This window comes from Elephas maximus, chromosome 26 (assembly GCF_024166365.1).
Source record: "Elephas maximus indicus isolate mEleMax1 chromosome 26, mEleMax1 primary haplotype, whole genome shotgun sequence".
Lineage (NCBI taxonomy): Eukaryota > Metazoa > Chordata > Mammalia > Proboscidea > Elephantidae > Elephas > Elephas maximus.
This window is the reverse complement of record NC_064844.1, coordinates 33,642,372-33,659,973: the sequence shown is the minus strand read 5'-3', so window position 1 is coordinate 33,659,973 and position 17,602 is coordinate 33,642,372. Positions and strand designations below refer to the sequence as shown.

The following is a 17,602-nucleotide window of genomic DNA, read 5'->3' as shown; positions in this document are numbered from 1 at the left end:
GGCCACATGAACCACAGCCTACAGACCCCAGGACCAGAAGAACTTAGATGGTGCCTGGCTACCACTACCTACTGCTCTGACGGGGATGACAACAAGGGCTTCCAGACAGAGTGGGAGGAAAATATTGAACAATAAGATCATATTCACAAAACAGATCAGACTTACTGGTGTGACAGAGCCTGGAGGAACCCCCAAGATTGTGGCCCTCCGACCCACTTCTTTCTCAGAACTGAAGCTACACTTGAAGTTCAGCTTTCAACCAAAGATTAGGCAGGCCTATAAAACAAACAATAACATACATGAGGAATGTGATTCTTAGATCAATCAAGTATATGAGATCAAATGGGCAACACCTGCCCAAAAACAGACTAGAAGGCAGGAAGGGACAGGAAAACTGTATGAATGGAACCAGGGAACCTGGGACGGAGAGGGAAAGGGGGAGAGTAGTGACACAGTGTGAGGATTGCAACCAATGTCATGAAACAATTTATGTATAATTTTTTTTACTGTACATTTTTATTATACTTTTTTATTGTACTTTAGATGAAGGTTTACAAGAGGAAATTCATTTTTCATTAAACAATTAATACACATAATGTTTTGTGACACTGATTGGCAACCCCACGACATCTCAACAGTCTCCTCTTCTCTACCTTGGGTTCCCTGTTACTAGCTTTCCTTGTCCTCCTGTCTTCTCATCCTTGCCCCTAAACTGGTGTGCCCATTTAGTCTTGTTCTGTTGTATGGACCTGTCTAACCTTTGGCTCAAGGGTGAACCTCAGGAGTAACTTTACTATTGTTAAAAGGATGTCTGGGGCACATACTTTTTGGGGTTTTGCCAATCTCTGTGAGACTAATAAATCTGGTTTTCTTTGTGAGTTAGAATTTTGTTCTACATTTTTTTCCAGCTCTGTCCGGGACCCTCTAACGTGATCCCTGTGAGAGCAGTCGGTGGTACCTGGGCGCTATCTAGTTGTGCTAGACTCAGTCTGATGGAGGCTGTTGTGGTTTTGGTCCATTAGTCCTTTGGACTAATCTTTCCCTTGTGTCTTTGGTTTTATTCACCCTCCCTTGCTCCACATGAGGTGTGGGACCAGTAGAGTATCTTAGATGGCCGCTCACAAGCTTTTAAGACCCCAGATGCTACTCACCAAAATAGGATGTGGGGCATTTTCTTTATAAACTATGTTATGCCAATTGAGCTATATGTGCTCTGAGACCATGATCTCCAACCTCAGCACAGTAATTTGGTCCCTCAGGGAGTTTGGGTGTGTCTGTGAAGCTTCTGGAAACCCTGGTGGCGTAGTGGTTAAGTGCTGTGGCTGCTAACCAAAGGGTCGGTGGTTCGAATCCACCAGGCGCTCCTTGGAAACTCTGTGGGGGAGTTCTACTCTGTCCTATACGGTCGCTGTGAGTCAGAATCGATTTAGCGGCACTGGGTTTGGTTTTTTTTGGTATGAAGCTTCCATGAACTTGCCTTGGTCAAGTTGTGTGGACTTCCCCAGTATTGTGTACTGTTTTGCCCTTCACCAAAGTTACCACTTACCTATTGTCTAGTTAGTGTTTTTCCCTCCACTCCTCTCTCTAGTAACTGTCAAAGGTTTCTTTTTATGTGTAAACCTTTTCATGAGTTTTTATAGTAATGGTCTCATACAGTGTCCTTTTGTGACTGACTTGTTTCACCCAGCGTAATGCCCTCTGGATTCATCCATATGAGATGTTTCACAGATTCATCTTTGTTCTTTATTGTTGCATAATATTCCGTTGTGTGTATGTACCATAGTTTGTTTATACAGTTATCTGTTGATGGGCACTTAAGTTGTTTCCATCTTTTTGCTATTGTGAATCATGCTGTAGTGAACATGGGATTGCATATGTCTATTCGTGTGATGGCTTTTATTTCTCTAGGATATATTCCTGCGGTGGGATTGCTGGACCATATGTATTTCTATTTCTAGCTTTTTAAGGAAGCACCATATGGTTTTCCGAAGTGGTTGTACCATTTTACATTCCCACCAGCAATGCAAAAGAGTTCCAAGCTCCATGCAGCCTCTCCAACATTTGTTATCTTGGTTTTATTTTATTTGTTTGTTTATTTTTGATGTTTGCCAGTAATGTTGGGGTGAGAGGGTATCTTGTTGTAGTTTTGATTGACATTTTTCTAATGGCTAGTGATCTCTAGCATTTCCTTATGTGTCTCTTAGCTGCCTGAATGTCTTCTTTGGTGAAGTGTCCATACCTTTTGCCCATTTTTAATTGGATTATTTGTCTATTGTATAGGTGTTGGATTTTCCTACAGATTTTAGAGATTAGACCTTTTTCAAATTTGTCACTAGCCAAATTTTTTTTCCCAGACTATGGATTCTCTTCTTATTCCCTTGGTGAAGTCTTTTGACGAGAATTGGTGTTTGATTTTTAGAAGATCCAAGTTATTTAGCTTGTTTTCTGGTGTTTGTGTGTTGTTAGCTATGGTTTGTATCCTGTTAATGCCGTGTATTAGGGCCTGTGGCATTGATCCTATTTTTTCTTCTATGACCTCTATAGTTTTGTATTTTATATTTAGGTCTTTGATCCATTTTGAATTAGTTTTTGTTTATGGCATGAGGTATGAGTCCTGTTTCATTTTTGTGCACATGGACATCCAGTTTTGCCAGCACCATTTATTAAAAAGACTGTCTTTTCCCCATTTGATGGACTTTGAGTCTTCGTCAAAGATCAGGTGACTGTAGGTGGATAGATTTATATTTGGGTTCTCAACTCTCTTCCCTTGGTCAATGTATCTATCATTGTACCAGGACCAGGCTATCCTGACTGCCATAGCTGTATAGTAGGTTCTGAGGTCAGGCAGTGTGTGTCCACCTATTTTATTCTTTCTCTTCAATAGTGCTTTCCTTATCTGGGGCCTCTTCCCTTTCCATATAAAGTTTAATGATTAGTTTTTCCATCTCTTTAAAGAATATTGTTAGTATTTGGATTGGGATTGCATTGCATTTATAGATTGCTTTAGGTAGAATTGACATTTTCACAATGTTGAGTCTACGCACAAGCATAGTATGTTTTGCCATTTATGTAGGTCTCTTGAAAACCCTGGTGGCAGAATAGTTAAGAGCCATGGCTGCTGACCAAAAAGTTGGCAGTCCAAATCCAGCAGGTGCTCCTTGGAAACCCTGTGGCGCAATTTTACTCTGTCCTTATAGCGTCGCTATGAGTCAGAACCAACTCGATGGCAATATTGTTGTTGTTGTTGGGTGACGTTGAGTTGGTTCCAACTCACAGCGATGCTGTGTGCCACAGTAGGAAATACTGGCCGGTCCTGCACCATTCTTACAATTGTTGTTATGCTTGAGCCCATTGTTGCAACACTGTGTCAGTACATCTTGTTGCAGGTCTGCCTCTTTTCCATGACCCTGTACTTTACCAAGCATGATGTCCTCCAGGGACTGATCCCTTCTAACAACATGTCCAAAGTATGTAAGATGCAGCCTCACCATCCTTGCTTCTAAGGAGCATTCTGGTTGTACTTCTTCCAAGACAGATTTGTTCGTTCTTTTGGCAGTCCATGGTATATTCAGTATTCTTCACCAGCATCACAATTCAAAGGCATCAGTTCTTCTTTGGTCTTCCTTATTCATTGTCCAGCTTTCACATACGTATGATGTGATTGAAAATACCATGACTTTGGTCAGGTGCACCTTAGTCTTCAAGGTGACATCATTGCTTTTCAACACTTTAAAGAGGTCTTTTGCAGCAGATTTGCCCATGTAGCGCATCTTTGATTTCTTGACTGCTGCTTCCATGCGTGTTGATTGTGGATCCGAGTAAAATAAAATCCTTGACAACTTCAGTCTTTTCTCTGTTTATCATGAATTGGCATATTGGTCCAGTTCTGAGGATTTTTGTTTTCTTTATGTTGAGGTGTAATCCATACTGAAGGCTGTGATCTTTGATCTTCATTAGTAAGTGCTTCAAGTCCTCTTCACATTCAGCAAGCAAGGTTGTGTCATCTGCATAATGCAGGTTGTTCCTGAGTCTTCTTCCAACCCTGTTCTTCACATAGTCCAGCTTCTCAGATTATTTTCTCAGCACAGAGATTGAATAGGTATAGTGAAAGGATAAAACTCTGACACACACCTCTTCTGCCTTTAAACGACTCAGTATCCCCTTGTTCTGTCCAAACAACTGCTTGTTGATCTATGTACAGGTTCCTCATGAGCACAATTAAGTGTTCTGGAATTCCTACTCTTCACAGTGTTATCCATAATTTGGTATGACCCACACAGTCAAATAACTGCATAGTCAGTAAAACACAGGTAAACATCCTCCTGGTATTCTCTGCTTTCAGTCAGGATCCATCTGTCATCAGCAATGATATCCCTGGTTCCACGTCCTCTTCTGAGGCCATAGGTTTTTTTTTTTTTTTTGGTAGTTGTCTTAGTCATCTAGTGCTGCCATAACAGAAGTACCACAAGTGGATGGCTTCAACAAAGAGAAATTTATTTTCTCACAGTCTAGTAGGTTACAAGTCCAAATTCAGGGCGTCAGCTCCAGGGGAAGGCTTTTTCTCTCTGTCGGCTCTGGAAGAAGTCCTTGTCCTCAATCTTCCCCTGGTCAAGCAGCTTTTCAGGCTCAGGAACCCTGGGTCCAAAGGACATGCTCTGCTCCTGATGCTGCATTCTTGGTGGTATGAGGCCCCCAACTCTTTGCTTGCTTCCCTTTCCTTTTACCTCTTGAGAGATAAAAGGTGGTGCAGGCCACAAGCCAGGGAAACTCCCTTTACCTTGGATCAGGGAGGTGACCTGAGTAAGGGTGGTGTTACAATCCCACCCTAATCCTCTCAACATAAAATTGTAATCACAAAATGGAGGACAGTCATACAATACTGGGAATCATTGCCTAACCAAGTTGACACATATCTTGGGGGGACACAATTTAATCCATTACAGTAGGCCTCTTTTGTTTTCTTGCAGTAGTGTTTTGTAGTTGTCTTTTACATCCCTAGATTTATTCCTAAGTATTTTATTTTTGGAGGGGCTAGTAGTTCTCTTTATTGGTATATAGGAATCCAACTGATTTGTGTATGTTTATCTTGTATCCCGCTACTCTGCTGAATCTTTTATTAATTCCAGTAGTTTTCTTGTGCCTCCGTATGGATAGTATCACGTTATCTGCAAATAGGGTAGTTTTACTTCTTCTTTTTCAACTTGGATCCCCTTTATTTCTTGTTCTTACCGTATTGTTCTAGCTGGGACTTCCAGCACAATGTTAAATAGGAGTGGTGATAAAGGGCATCCTCATCTTGTTCATGTTCTCATGGGGAATATTTTCAGCCTCTCTGCATTAATAATTGTGTTGGCTATTGGTTTTGTATAGGTGGCCTTTATTATGTAGAAGAATTTCCCTTCTACACCTATTTTATTGAGAGTTTTTATCAGAAGTGGGTGTTGGACTTTATCTAATGCCTTTTCTGCATCAGTTGAGGTGATTGTGTGATTCTTTACTTTTGTTCTATTTATGTGGTATATTACATTGATTGAATTTCTAACATTCAACCATTCTTGGGTACCTGGTATGAATCCCACTTGGTTGTGGTGTCTTAATTTTTTTTGTATGATGCTGAATTCTATTGGCTACAATTTTTATTTTTTTAATACGCTTTAGGTGAAAGTTTACAGCTCAAGTTAATTTCTCATACAAAAATTTATACACATACTGTTAATATGAATACATACTGTAATAATATGACAGAACACTCCCCCTTTCCACCCTGGGTTTCTCATGTCCATCCAGCTAGCTCCTGTCCCTTCCTGCCTTCTCATCCTGCCTCTGTACAGGAGCTGCCTATTTGGTCTCGTGTATGTGTTTAAACTAAGAAGCACACTCTTCGTGAGTATTAGTTTATGTTTTATAGCCCAGCCTGATCTTAAAGAGTGAGCTTTGGAAATGGTTTTAGTTCTGGGTTAAGAGAGTATTGGCTAGAATTTTGTTGCGAATTTTTGCATCTACATTCATGAGGTATTTGTCTGCAATTTTAATTTTTTTGTGGTGTCTTCGCCAGCTTTTGGTATCAGGGTTATGCTGGCTTCATAGAATGAATTCAGAAGTATCTCTTCTTTTTCTATGTTCTGAAATTGTTTGCCTAGTACATGGTGCAGGCTCTTCTCTGAATGTTTGGTGGAAGTCTCTGGTGAAACCATCTGGGCCAGGGCTATTTTATTTATTTTTTGTTGTTGGAAGTTTTTTTTTAATTATATTTTCAATCTCTTGTTATGAATCTGTTCAGATTTTCTACCTCATTTTGTGTTAATTTAGGTAGGTAGTGATTTTCCAGAAATTTGTCCATTTCCTCTAGGTTTTCAAATTTGTTGGAGTATAGTTTTTTATAGTATTCTGTTATGATCCTTTTTAATTCAGTTGGGTCTGTTGTAATGCTTCCCCCCGCCCCCCCACCCCCCATCTCACTTCTTATTTGGGTTATTTGCATCCTCTCTTGTTTTTCTATAGTCAGTTTGGCCAGTGGTTTGTCGATTTAATCATTCCTTTCAAAGAACCAACTTTTGGTTTTGTTGATTCTTCTTATTGTTTTTCTATTCTCTATTTCATTTATTTCTGCTCTGATATTTAATACTTTCTTCTGGTGGCTCTGGGCTTCTTTTGCTGTTCTGTTTCTATTTGTTTGAGTTGTATAGCTAATGTTTTGATTTTGTCCTTTCTTTTAATATGTGTATATGTTGCTATAAATTGATCTCTGAGCACTGCCTTTGCTATGTCCTAAAGGTTTTGGTATGATATGTTTTCATTCTTGTTTGATTCTTGGAATTTTTTGATTCCTCCTTTGATTTCTTCTGCTACTCAGTAGTTTTTAAGCAAGGTGTTGTTCAGCTTCCATTTTTAAAAAATTTTTGTTCTTTGCGCTTCCTATTATGAATTTCTACTTTTTTGGCATTGTGATCAGAAGATGCTTTGCATTATCTCAGTGTTTGGATTTTGTTGAGGGTTGCTTTGTGGGCTAAGGTGTGGTCTATTCTGGAGTACATTCCAAAGGATTTGGAAAAGAGTGTGTACTTTGCTGCTGTTGGGTGGAGTGTTCTATATTTGTTATGAAGTCAAGTTGCTTGATTGTGGCCTTTAAATCTTCCGTATCTTCGTTGAGTTTCTTTCTTGATTTTCTGTCCTTTACCAAGAGTGGTGTCTTGGAGTGTTCTGCCATTATTGTGGAACTGTCAGTTTTTCTTTCGAGTGCCGTTAGAGTTTGTTTTATGTATTTCGGAGCCTTATATCAGATGAATAGATATTTATTATGGTATTTCCTGATGGTGGATTGTCCCTTTAATCATTATATAATGTCCTTCCTTGCCTTTTATGGTGGGTTTTGTTTTAAAGTCTGTTTCATTTGAGGTTAATATTGCTACTCCTGCTCTTTTTTGGCTTCTGTTTGCATAATATATCTTTTTTCCATCCTTTGATTTTTAATATATTTATGTCTGTGTTTCTAAGGCATGTCTCTTTTAGACAGCATATTGATGGGTCCTGTTTTTTTTAATCCATTCTGTCACTCTCTATCTCTTTATGGATGCATTTAAGCCATTTTTGTTCAGTGTGATTATTGATAGATGTGAGTTTATTGCTGTCATTTAGTATTGCTTTTTTTCGTGGTCCTGACTTTTTTGTTGTTGTTGTTGTTGTTTCTGTAAGTTTCTGTACTGAATTCCTTTTGTTTATGGATTTTTTTTTTCATTTCTTTAGTTTTTGTAGATTCTGTGTTTACTGAGACTTTATGTTTTTCTTCTTTATTTTGTTGAGTACGTTTGTTAACTTTCTTTGTGGTTACCTTGAAATTTACACTTATCTTCCTGAGTGTAAACAAGTCTTTATTACTTGATATCGCCTTGGCTTTCTGTGCATTTGAAAGTTCTATACCTACACCATTTATTCCCTCTTTTATTGTTCTGACTTTGTTGTTATTTACAGAATGACCTCTCTGGTTCCTTGTTGTAAATTTTTTAAATTTTGTTTTGCCCTTGAGAGTTCATTATCTAGATTGATACCTGGCTGATGCTGTCTTATGTCCTAGATTCAGGTTGTTGTCTGATGTTGTTGGTTCTCTAACCTAAAGATTTCCTATAATAATTTCTGTAAATTTGGTTTGGTTTTTGCAAATTCGTTTAATTTGTGTTTATCTGGAAACATTCTAATTTCACCATCATATTTGAGAGAGAGTTTTGCAGGATATATTATCATTGGTTGGCAGTTTTTTTCTTTCAAGATTTTATGTATGTCATCCAATTGCCTTCTTGCCTGCATGATTTCTGCGGAGTTATCAGAGTTTAGTTTTATTGTTTCCCCTTTGTATGTGACTTCATGTTTCTCGAGGTGCTCTCAGAATTCTTTCTTTGTCTTTGGTTTTAATGAGTGTGATTATGATATGTCTTGGTGATTTTCTTTTGGAGTCTATCCTATATGGGGTTCTTTGAGCTTCTTAGATGGTTGGCATTTCATCTGTTGTAATATTAAGTTTTCTGTCAGCAAATCTTCAGTGATCCTCTCTGTGTTTTCCTTTTTATCACCCTGCTCTAAACCCTGATCACACACAAATTTTTGGTTTTGATTGTATCCCACATCTTCTTGGGGTTTCTTTGTTTTTCTTCATTCTTTTCTCTGATTTTTCTCAAACAAAGTGGTATCCAAGGGTTTGTTTTCAGTTTCACTGATCTTGTCTTCCATTGTTACACATTTGCTCCTAAAACCTTCTATTGCACTGTGCATTTTTGAAATCTTGTTGTTTATCTTTTGGATGTCTAATTACTATTTTTGTGTGATTTGTAGTTGTTTATTTATTTTCACACTTTCATTCTTGTATTATTTTCCTGAATTCTTTCATTGCTTTGTCTGTGTTTTCCTTGAATTTGTCTGTATTTTGCATGATTTTGTTATTTTTTTCTTTTTCTTTTTGTCTTCATTTTCCTTAATCTGCTGGAGAACCCTGCATGTTAGAGTTTTCAATTGTGTTTCAGGTAGTTCCAGTCCCTTTTCTTCTGCCAGAAGTCATGCGGTGTTTTGTTTTGGTCACCTTCTGGAGCCATCCTCTCATATTTTTTTATATGTTTTTATATTGCCTGCTGTCCCTGGGAAATTCAGGAATTATTTTCTTTACTGATTGCAGATTTGATGGTTTCGTCCCACTTTTTTATTGTATTTGGTTATGTCTGGGCAGGTAGCCTGGTTGTGTTTTGTTGCTTGCTCACCTGTGGGCATGACACTTCTGCACACTTTGTCAACTATGATGTAGTGTGGGGTCCAGTGGGGCTGGAACAGTAGGGGTGGGTAGTTTGCAGTACAAACTGGGGCCAATGGGGCAGGGCCAGGGGCAGTACGGGGTGGTGTCCGGGTGAATGCGTTGGTGCTGCTCGGGGGCATGGTGCCGCATGCATGGTGCAGATAGACATGTGAGAAGGGAGAGAATGTGATGTGGCTCTTGGCCTATTTAGAAGGGGCTTGGGCAGCGCATGGGGCTAGGGTGGGTGGGAGAAAGGAAAGAGGGAAAGAGAAGAAACCAACCAACCCACAAACAAAATAAATAAATAAATAATAAAAATAACAAGAACAAAATATATGGTATTGTGAAAGCTGGCTCTTGGGGGCGGGGCGCAACTAGGGTGGTTGCAAGATGATGTCTCTCTCACCAAGTGGCACATCCCATCAGAAGGGGGTGGAGGTATCACAAGCCCTGTGGAGAGTGAGAAGGAAAAGAGAGAAAAGGAAAGGTAAGGAAAAATAAAAAATATGGCACTGAGGGAGCCAGCCTATAGGGGCAGCGCAAATCTGTGGTGGCAATGTGTCAAAGGCTCTCCAGGCAAGCAGTATAGCACATTCCGCCAGGAAGAAGAGGGATGGTGCACAGGGCTAAGTGGGTGATAGAAAGGAAAGGAAGGAAGGGAGAGAGAGAGAGAAGAAACAACATCAACAACAACAACAAAAAAGAAAAATAAATAAAATGGCACTGAGGGAAGCTGGGGAGGCTGTGTTCTATGATTCTATGATTCCAAGTGGTGCAGCATAGCCCCTCGAGATGGGGCAGGGGTGGTGCACAGGGGTGGATGGGTTGGAGAAAGGAAAGGAGAGAGAGGAGAAACAGGAAAAAAGAAGAAAATGAAGAAAGGAAACAAAGCAAAAAATCACAGCACATCAAGAAGTGGAAGAGATGGCAAACAGGGCTAGCTAGGCAGGAGGAGGTGAAGGAAAGAAGGGAGAGAGAAAGATGCAAAAAAAAAAAAAAAACCCAAAAAGCAATATCAAAAACAAACATTTAAAAAAAAAAATGACGCTAAAGGGACCGGCCGATTGGGGCATGCCAGACCCAGGCAGCAGTGAGCTGGTGTCTCTCTAGCTGAGTGATTGTGGCCCAAGTCTAAGTACAGGGAAGAAAGGTGAGGGGAGGGAAAGGGTATATCCCTGATTACAGGGTGCTCTCTCTCATTTTGGGAGCTCCATGAAATTGCCTTCCTGTACTCCCTGTCTGCCAGACTTTGGTGGCTGAGGTCCAAGATGGTGAATCTGGGTGGCAGCGAGCTGATGTCTTTCCGACCTAACGACCACAGCCCATTGGAAAGCGGCAGAGGCCTTGTATAGGGAAGAAGGGTTGGGAGGTGGGAAATTGTGTGTCCCTGGTTACCAGCTGCTCTGTCTCCTGTAGGGAGCTCCATGAAGTTGCCTTCCTGTCTGCATTCCTTGGTGGCTGCAGTCCCAGATGGCGAACCTGTGCCACGTTAGTTGGTAGGGGACCTCCACTCCATAACTCTCTTCATTCTCTCTTCTCTATCAGTTTCTTATTCCATTCGGTGCTTGATTGAATTCTTTATTCTTTCATTTTATGTTTAGGGTTCCAGGATTGATGTTTGTATCTGTTTTACTTAGTTGGTCAGGTCTTTGCTGCAGAGGGATAGCTTGGTGCTTCTGTCTACAGTGCCATGTGGCTCCACCTCCTTCTGTGTATGAATTTTTGAATGAGAAACTACTTTGCTCTGTAAACTTTCAACTAAAGCACAATAAAAAAGAAGAGATAAACTATGTGAAAACTCAAAAAATAAAAAAAAAAGACGTGTTTTGTTAAAATGCATAGCAGAGGCAGTAGAACTATGTAGAAAGTTGTGTAGAGTAAGGAGGGTGAGAAACTGAAACTGAGGCAACAAGGGGAGGCATCATGGTGATAGTTCTCCTGAGCTGCATCTCAAGAGATGAATAGAGTTTCTTCAGGAAAAGTGGGGGGTGGAAAAAGGAAGCATTCCAAGGAGAGGAAACAGCCTTTCAAAAGGCACACTTTGTTCAGAAAGTAAAGTTTTTGTATGCCTAAAGGGTAGATTTTGAGAGGCTGAGGGGGTCGAAGAGATAGCTGGAAAGATTGTCTAAGACAGGAACAGAAATGCTCAGCTATGGAAGAAAGGCCTGGTTATCTACTTCTGTGAAATGAGCTATTGAAAACCCTATGGAGCACTGTTCTGCTCTGACACGCATGGGGTTGCCATGAGTCAGAATCTACTCGATGGCAACTGATGAGTCACTGAAGGTTTTTATTCAGTAATGTGATCAGATTTGTTTTGGAAAGTTTTGGATACCATTTGGAGGATGTTGTAGAGGTTGAGGCAGAGGCAGGTAGAGTGACCTCTTAGAAGCTTTGTGTTTTTTTCAGAGAGACACAGGTGTGAGCCTGGGCTTAGCCTGCACAGGAAGGATGAAGAGCCAGGTGGCCTGCTCTACCTGATTGGTCTTTGAATCTGTACATAGAGCAGGATCTATTTTCCTAGACCTTTCTCCCACTAAATTGACCAAACTTTGGCCCCTCCCTTTGCAGACTGTTCTGACTTCCTGTGGTTGACCAGGAAATGTGTGTTAACATTCGACAGCTGTGGTTGCTCCCAGAGCCTCTAAGCCCCTTTCTACTTGTTTAGGCAGGATTTGCTTAGACTTTCCAGCACTTCCCTACCTTGGCCAGCCTTCCTAGACCAGACCACTTGGCTGCCTAGAACCTTTGTTGTCTGCCAGAACTGATCTGGCTTTGGTGAATCTTTTTTGTACCATCCTCCCCATCCTACCCCTGCTCCAGTACTAGTACTAGTTGCTGTTGAGTCAGATGATGACCCAGGTGTTGCACAGTAGAACTGCTCCATAGAAATTTTAAGTCTGTGACCTTTTGGAAGCAGATTGCCAAGCCTTTCTTCTGAGGTGCCTCTGTGGGTTCGAATGCCAGTGGAAAGTTACTAGTCAACCACTTAACTATTTGTGCCATCCAAGGACTCCTATCCCTGCTTAAACCCCAAAATCACACCCACTGCTGTTGAGTTGATTCCGACTTATAGTGACCCTAGAGAACAGAGTAGAACTGCTGCGTGGGATTTCCAAGGCTGTACATTTTTGTGGAAGCAGACTGCCACATCTTTCTCCTATGGAGTGGCTGGTGGGCTCGCACTGCTGACCTATCAATTAGCAGCCCAGCGCTGACTGAGCACTTTAACCACTGCACCACCAGGGCTTCTTTTATCCATGCTTAGGCTTTGACGTTATAGTAGTAGTAGTTAGGTGCTGTCGAGTGGGATCTGACTCATAGTGACCCTGTGCACCCCAGGGAGCCCCGGTGGCACAGTGGTTAAGAGCTGTGGCTGCTCACCGAAAGGCTGGCAGTTCGAATCCACCAGGCAGGCGCTCCTTGGAAACCCTATGGGGCAGTTCTACTCTGTCCTGTTGGGTCACTATGAGTTGAAATCAACTCGATGACAACAGGTGGATATTACAGGAAGATCAAAAGCATCTTGCACATGGCACCGGTACCACATTCTCCAGTCTTTTAACTCGTACGCCACACCCTTGAAGCTCTGTTCCCTGATTAAGTCACAGAAAAAATTAGACAGTTGAAACGAAAATAAAAAGTTTATATCAATCTTTTAAGTTTTGAGGTTGTTATTAAGATAAAAATAGCATTGAAAGCTTAAATCTTACAAAGTGCTTTGAGCAGTGATAGATTTTTATTAGACTCTAAAAATGCCAAGGAGCTCTTATTTGGAAATATGCATATGCTTATTCATTTTAGTGCCATATTCATTCTGTTCTGGTGTTTCATTTCAAAGTTTTGTTTTTCCTCTAATTGTATCAATAACAAAGGAACTGTTTTATGACGCGACTGTGAAGCACAGCAGTGTTCTAGAGCTGAACATGTTGCTCTCCATTAACCTTCATATTTCACACCTCATCACTGCAGTGTGGCAAACCGCTCCCTGGCCTGTCAAAGCAAGAAGACTGCTGTGGGACCGTAGGCACCTCCTGGGGCTTTAATAAATGCCAGAAATGCCCCAAGAAGCCTGGTAAGTGACATTTCATTGCAAGTTAATGTAGCATATCTATTTTCTTATGATGGGTGTTTTATTGTCAAAGGAACATTAGACTTTCAAAGAACTCTAATTGGATTCGAGAAGATAGTCCTATAATTTTCACTTGCAGAAACCTTGCAAGTCTGAGGAAGTTTTCACATTGATTCTTTTATTTAATAAGCAGGCCTTATCAAGTGCCTTCTTCAGTTGGATTACTTAAAAAAAAGAAGGTCTTACAAGAGGTGATGAACTGAAATAGCTTCTTTTGTCTTAGGTGAAGAGAAAATAAGATCTCTTTCAAAATAATAAATCAATTTCTTAAATTCTTATTAATATTTATAGTTACATTGTAGCTTTTGTTATGGTACAGATTTTAAAGAGGTTTTACTGAAAGGAAAGCTAAAGTAGAAAAATGATCGGTTACTGATTTGTGAATGAGAAATTTATAGTCTGTAGGATTCAGTACTTGACAGCACCTGACAACAACAGCAACACTTTTATCACAGTCTTCAATAACATGAATCAGTATTAACACTCACATATTTTGATTAGCCTATAAAGCCTGTTTTACAGAACCTGTTGATTTAAATAAATCTAGGTTTGTACTTTTCTATTACTTTCTTCCTAATTGCACTTTGTCTTTTTAGTTTTTAAATGTAGCATTAACTCTGAATAACTGATTTCTAATAAATAACTTTTAGGAAGACAGAGGTAACTTGTTTTAAGTTAAGCTCTATCATGCCTACTCTGTTTTTGGCAATAGAGCAAGTGATATTTTCCTCAAGGTTCTTCTTTTGTCTCAAAATGCTGAAAATTGTTTATTGTTGTTTTTATACTTTATGCAGCTAGGACTTTCTCATTTGCTTCAATTGGATAATTTTTATGTATTCTTTTTTCAACTTTTATTGTGCTTTAAGTGAAAGTTTACAAATCAAGTCAGTTTCTCATATAAAAACTTACATACGCCTTGCTATATACTCCTAATTGCTCTCCTCCTAATGAGATAGCACACTCCTTCCCCCCACTCTCTATTTTCATGTCCATTTGGACACCTTCTGACCCCCTCTGCTCTCTCATCTCCCCTCCAGACAGGAGATGCCAAAATAGTCTCATGTGTCCGCTTGATCCAAAAAGCTCATTCTTCACCAGTATCATTTTCTATCCCATAGTCTACTCCAATCCCTATCTGAAGAATCGGCTTTGGAAATGGTTCCTGTCTTGGGCCAACAGCAGGTCTGGGGACCATGACCACTGGGGTCCTTCTAGTCTCAGTCAGACCATTGAGTCTGGTCTTCTTATGAGAATTTGGGGTCTGCATCCCACTGCTCTTCTGCTCCCTCAGGGGTTCTCTGTTGTGTTCCCTGTCAGGGCAGTCATTGGTTGTAGCTGGGCACCATCGAGTTCTTCTGGTCTCAGGCTGATGTAATCTCTGGTTTATGTGGTCCTTTCTGTCCCTTGAGCTCATAATTACCTTGCGTCTTTGGTGTTCTTCATTCTCCTTTGCTCCTGGTGGGTTGAGACCCAGTGATGCATCTTAGATGGCTGCTGGCTAGCATTTACGACCCCAGAAGCCACTCTCTGAAGTGGGATGCAGAATGTTTTCTTGACAGATTTTATTATGCCGATTGACTTAGATGTCCCCTGAAACCATGGCCCCCAGACCCCCGCCCCTGCTACTCTGGCCTTTGAAGCGTTCAGTTTATCCAGGAAACTTCTTTGCTTTTAGTTTAGTCCATATGTATTCTTAAAGAAATCTGTTGATTTCTACTTTGATATTCTCAACTGCCTTTTAAAAAAGCTGTTCAATTTAAAATCTGCCATCTTGAAATCACCACTCCGTATGTCTTTCTTATATATTATTTGGTCTTCTACCTTAATAATAAAGTTGTTTTAAATGATTGTCTCAAATTGATTGGTTTTCTAAATCTTTTTTTTTCCCTGTAGTATATTTCTTTTTTGTTGTTGTTGTTGATATTGCCCCTGTCTTCTTTCAGAAGAATGATTCGTGGAAATACCTACCAACGTTTCTGATAATTAATGAGCTCCTCCTTTAGATAAAAGAAATACATAAATAAGGACATTCAGTACTAAGAAAATGTTCACAGTGGACTTTTTAAGCTGATTTGGTAATGATTTGCAATATGGTTTTCCAACAAGTGGGTTGAGTGTAATGGGCCCTCCTCACTAAAACGTCAAGTTGACGATACTATTTTGGTAATTTGTCCAGAGGTGTATCTCGAAACATGTGGTATAATTTAAGGAACATGGAGTCTGGAATAAGGTAGGCCTGAGTTTGACTCCCAGCATTGCCATTTACTATTGAGTCTTCTGGGTCATTAGACTGGAATCTATATCTAAAATTTAAAAAAAAAACTCTAAATTTTTTTTTTTTTTTAATTACTATTTACCCACCATTTACCATGTCTGTCTGTGGGAACATTGTGGTGGGTAATATCTTTCTCATTGCTTGGTCTAAGGATTGAGGATGAGAGCAGTAACATTCTTACAACTTTGTTTTGGAACTAAATATATGTTCTCTAATGCTTTTTTCCATCTTCTCCTTTATTTTTATCTTCCTTTCTACCCTTTTGTGTGTACCTTTTTCTTAGCTGCTTTTCTTTTCTCTCTGCTCTAGACCTCAGAGCAGTAAGAATGGGACAGTAGGCAAGGGTAAAGAGAATCGTGCAATTCTTTTTTAATCTGTAACTTCCACTTCTGACTTTTGTCATTTTTATCTAGAATTGTGCCATCTAGTATTCATTGTTTTATATGGTTTTGTTAGCTCTGTATTTTAATCTTGATAATAGATTTACTAGAATGTATAAGTACAAAGTTGCTATCACTTCTTATGAGATGTTGATGAAAATAAATCCATACTTTGGCTCATTTAATGTATAGAAGTGGGGAGATTGATTCCACTTCAGGATAGGCCCTGTAGATTACTGAAGGAAGTAAACTATGAATGTCTGACATTTACTCCGTTTGTGCCATCTTAAATGACTCACTCCCAAGAAACACACTCTGGGTCACATTCTTCCTGTGTCATTTTAAAAACTGTCCTTTTCTTCATTGGTACTGCTGTCTAAATCATATTCATTTTGGAAAACAGCGGACTTTCCTTGGCTTTATACTCTATGGTTTTGTGTTCCATGATTTTTTTTTTGTCTTTACTCCAAGTAGTTCAAACTTCAGGCTTTTATTTAATAAGTGGCTTTTATTTAATACCTGAAGTTTTTGTTTAGCCACATACAGAAAGACCTTTCCTTTTTAATCATTTTTACTGTGAAAACTTAGTTTTAAATTTGCAAACAATTTCATCAAGTTGCCCATAACCTATTAGAAATGTGCTTAGCAAGAATAAGTTATTTGTCCTTTAGAAATTTTTAGAAGAAAATTAACATAGAATCTTCAGCTGAAGAGATTTTTAAGAGACCATCTGAACTGGCTCTTTGCCTTGAAGCAGATGAGTGTTGAAACTTTCAAAACAAGTTTTTATCTCTTTGCCTTTGAAGAATTCGCAGAGAGCGCACAGTCTCTATAGGTAGCTTGCTCCAGAGTGTCTTTATTGGTGGAGCAAGACTAGACGTGAGGACTGGGAGGGAGCTGAATGCAGCCCACTCCTCACATACCAGTATCTCCTTTCTTTTACACCCTACACCCAGACTCCTCACTTTAAGCTTCCTCATTAGGCACTCAGAGGAGTCTGAAGAAGGAAAATACAGCAAAGAAAGGAAGTAAAAGAAGAGAGGGTCACCACTAATACATATCACCCTGTTCCATGAGTTGTTGTTGGGTACCTTCAAGTCGATTCAGACTCATAACAACCCCATATGACAGCCCCATAGGGTTTTCTTGACTGTAATCTTTATGGCAGCAGATCACCAGGTCTTTCTTCTGTGGAGACACAAGGTGAGTTCAAACTGCCAACCTTTCAGTTAGCAAATGAGCACTTAACCATTGTGCTACCAGGTCTCCTGTTGCATGAGTGGTGAGGGATAAAGAACATGTGTAGAAGGCAGAATACTTTCATCATCCAAAGGAAAAATGGAGCATCATCTTCCACCTTTCACCCTTTACTTGAGTCTCTTTTTTTTTTTTTCTTTAGTGGCCTACCCGTCCATCCCAGTTTGATTAGAGCCATTTTTTATTGTTTCTTTATCCTGTTAATAAAAGAATACCTTATTGGAGGAAATGACATCTATCATTTAGTAAGTTGTCAGCCACTGCAGGAGGCATTTTCCATGAAG

The 17,602-nt window shown here is 39.8% G+C and overlaps 1 protein-coding gene across 6 annotated transcripts in view; it reads left to right on the top strand.

The window, feature by feature from the left end:
* Positions 1 to 17,602, top strand: part of LTBP1 (latent transforming growth factor beta binding protein 1) — a 740,867-nt gene that overhangs the window by 452,646 nt on the left and 270,619 nt on the right. For all 6 annotated transcript variants that reach the window (XM_049870392.1, XM_049870391.1, XM_049870390.1 and 3 more), the window contains one exon: positions 13,247 to 13,349. In XM_049870392.1, the coding sequence (XP_049726349.1) occupies positions 13,247 to 13,349 (103 nt within the window). The remainder of the gene's footprint in view (positions 1 to 13,246; positions 13,350 to 17,602) is intronic.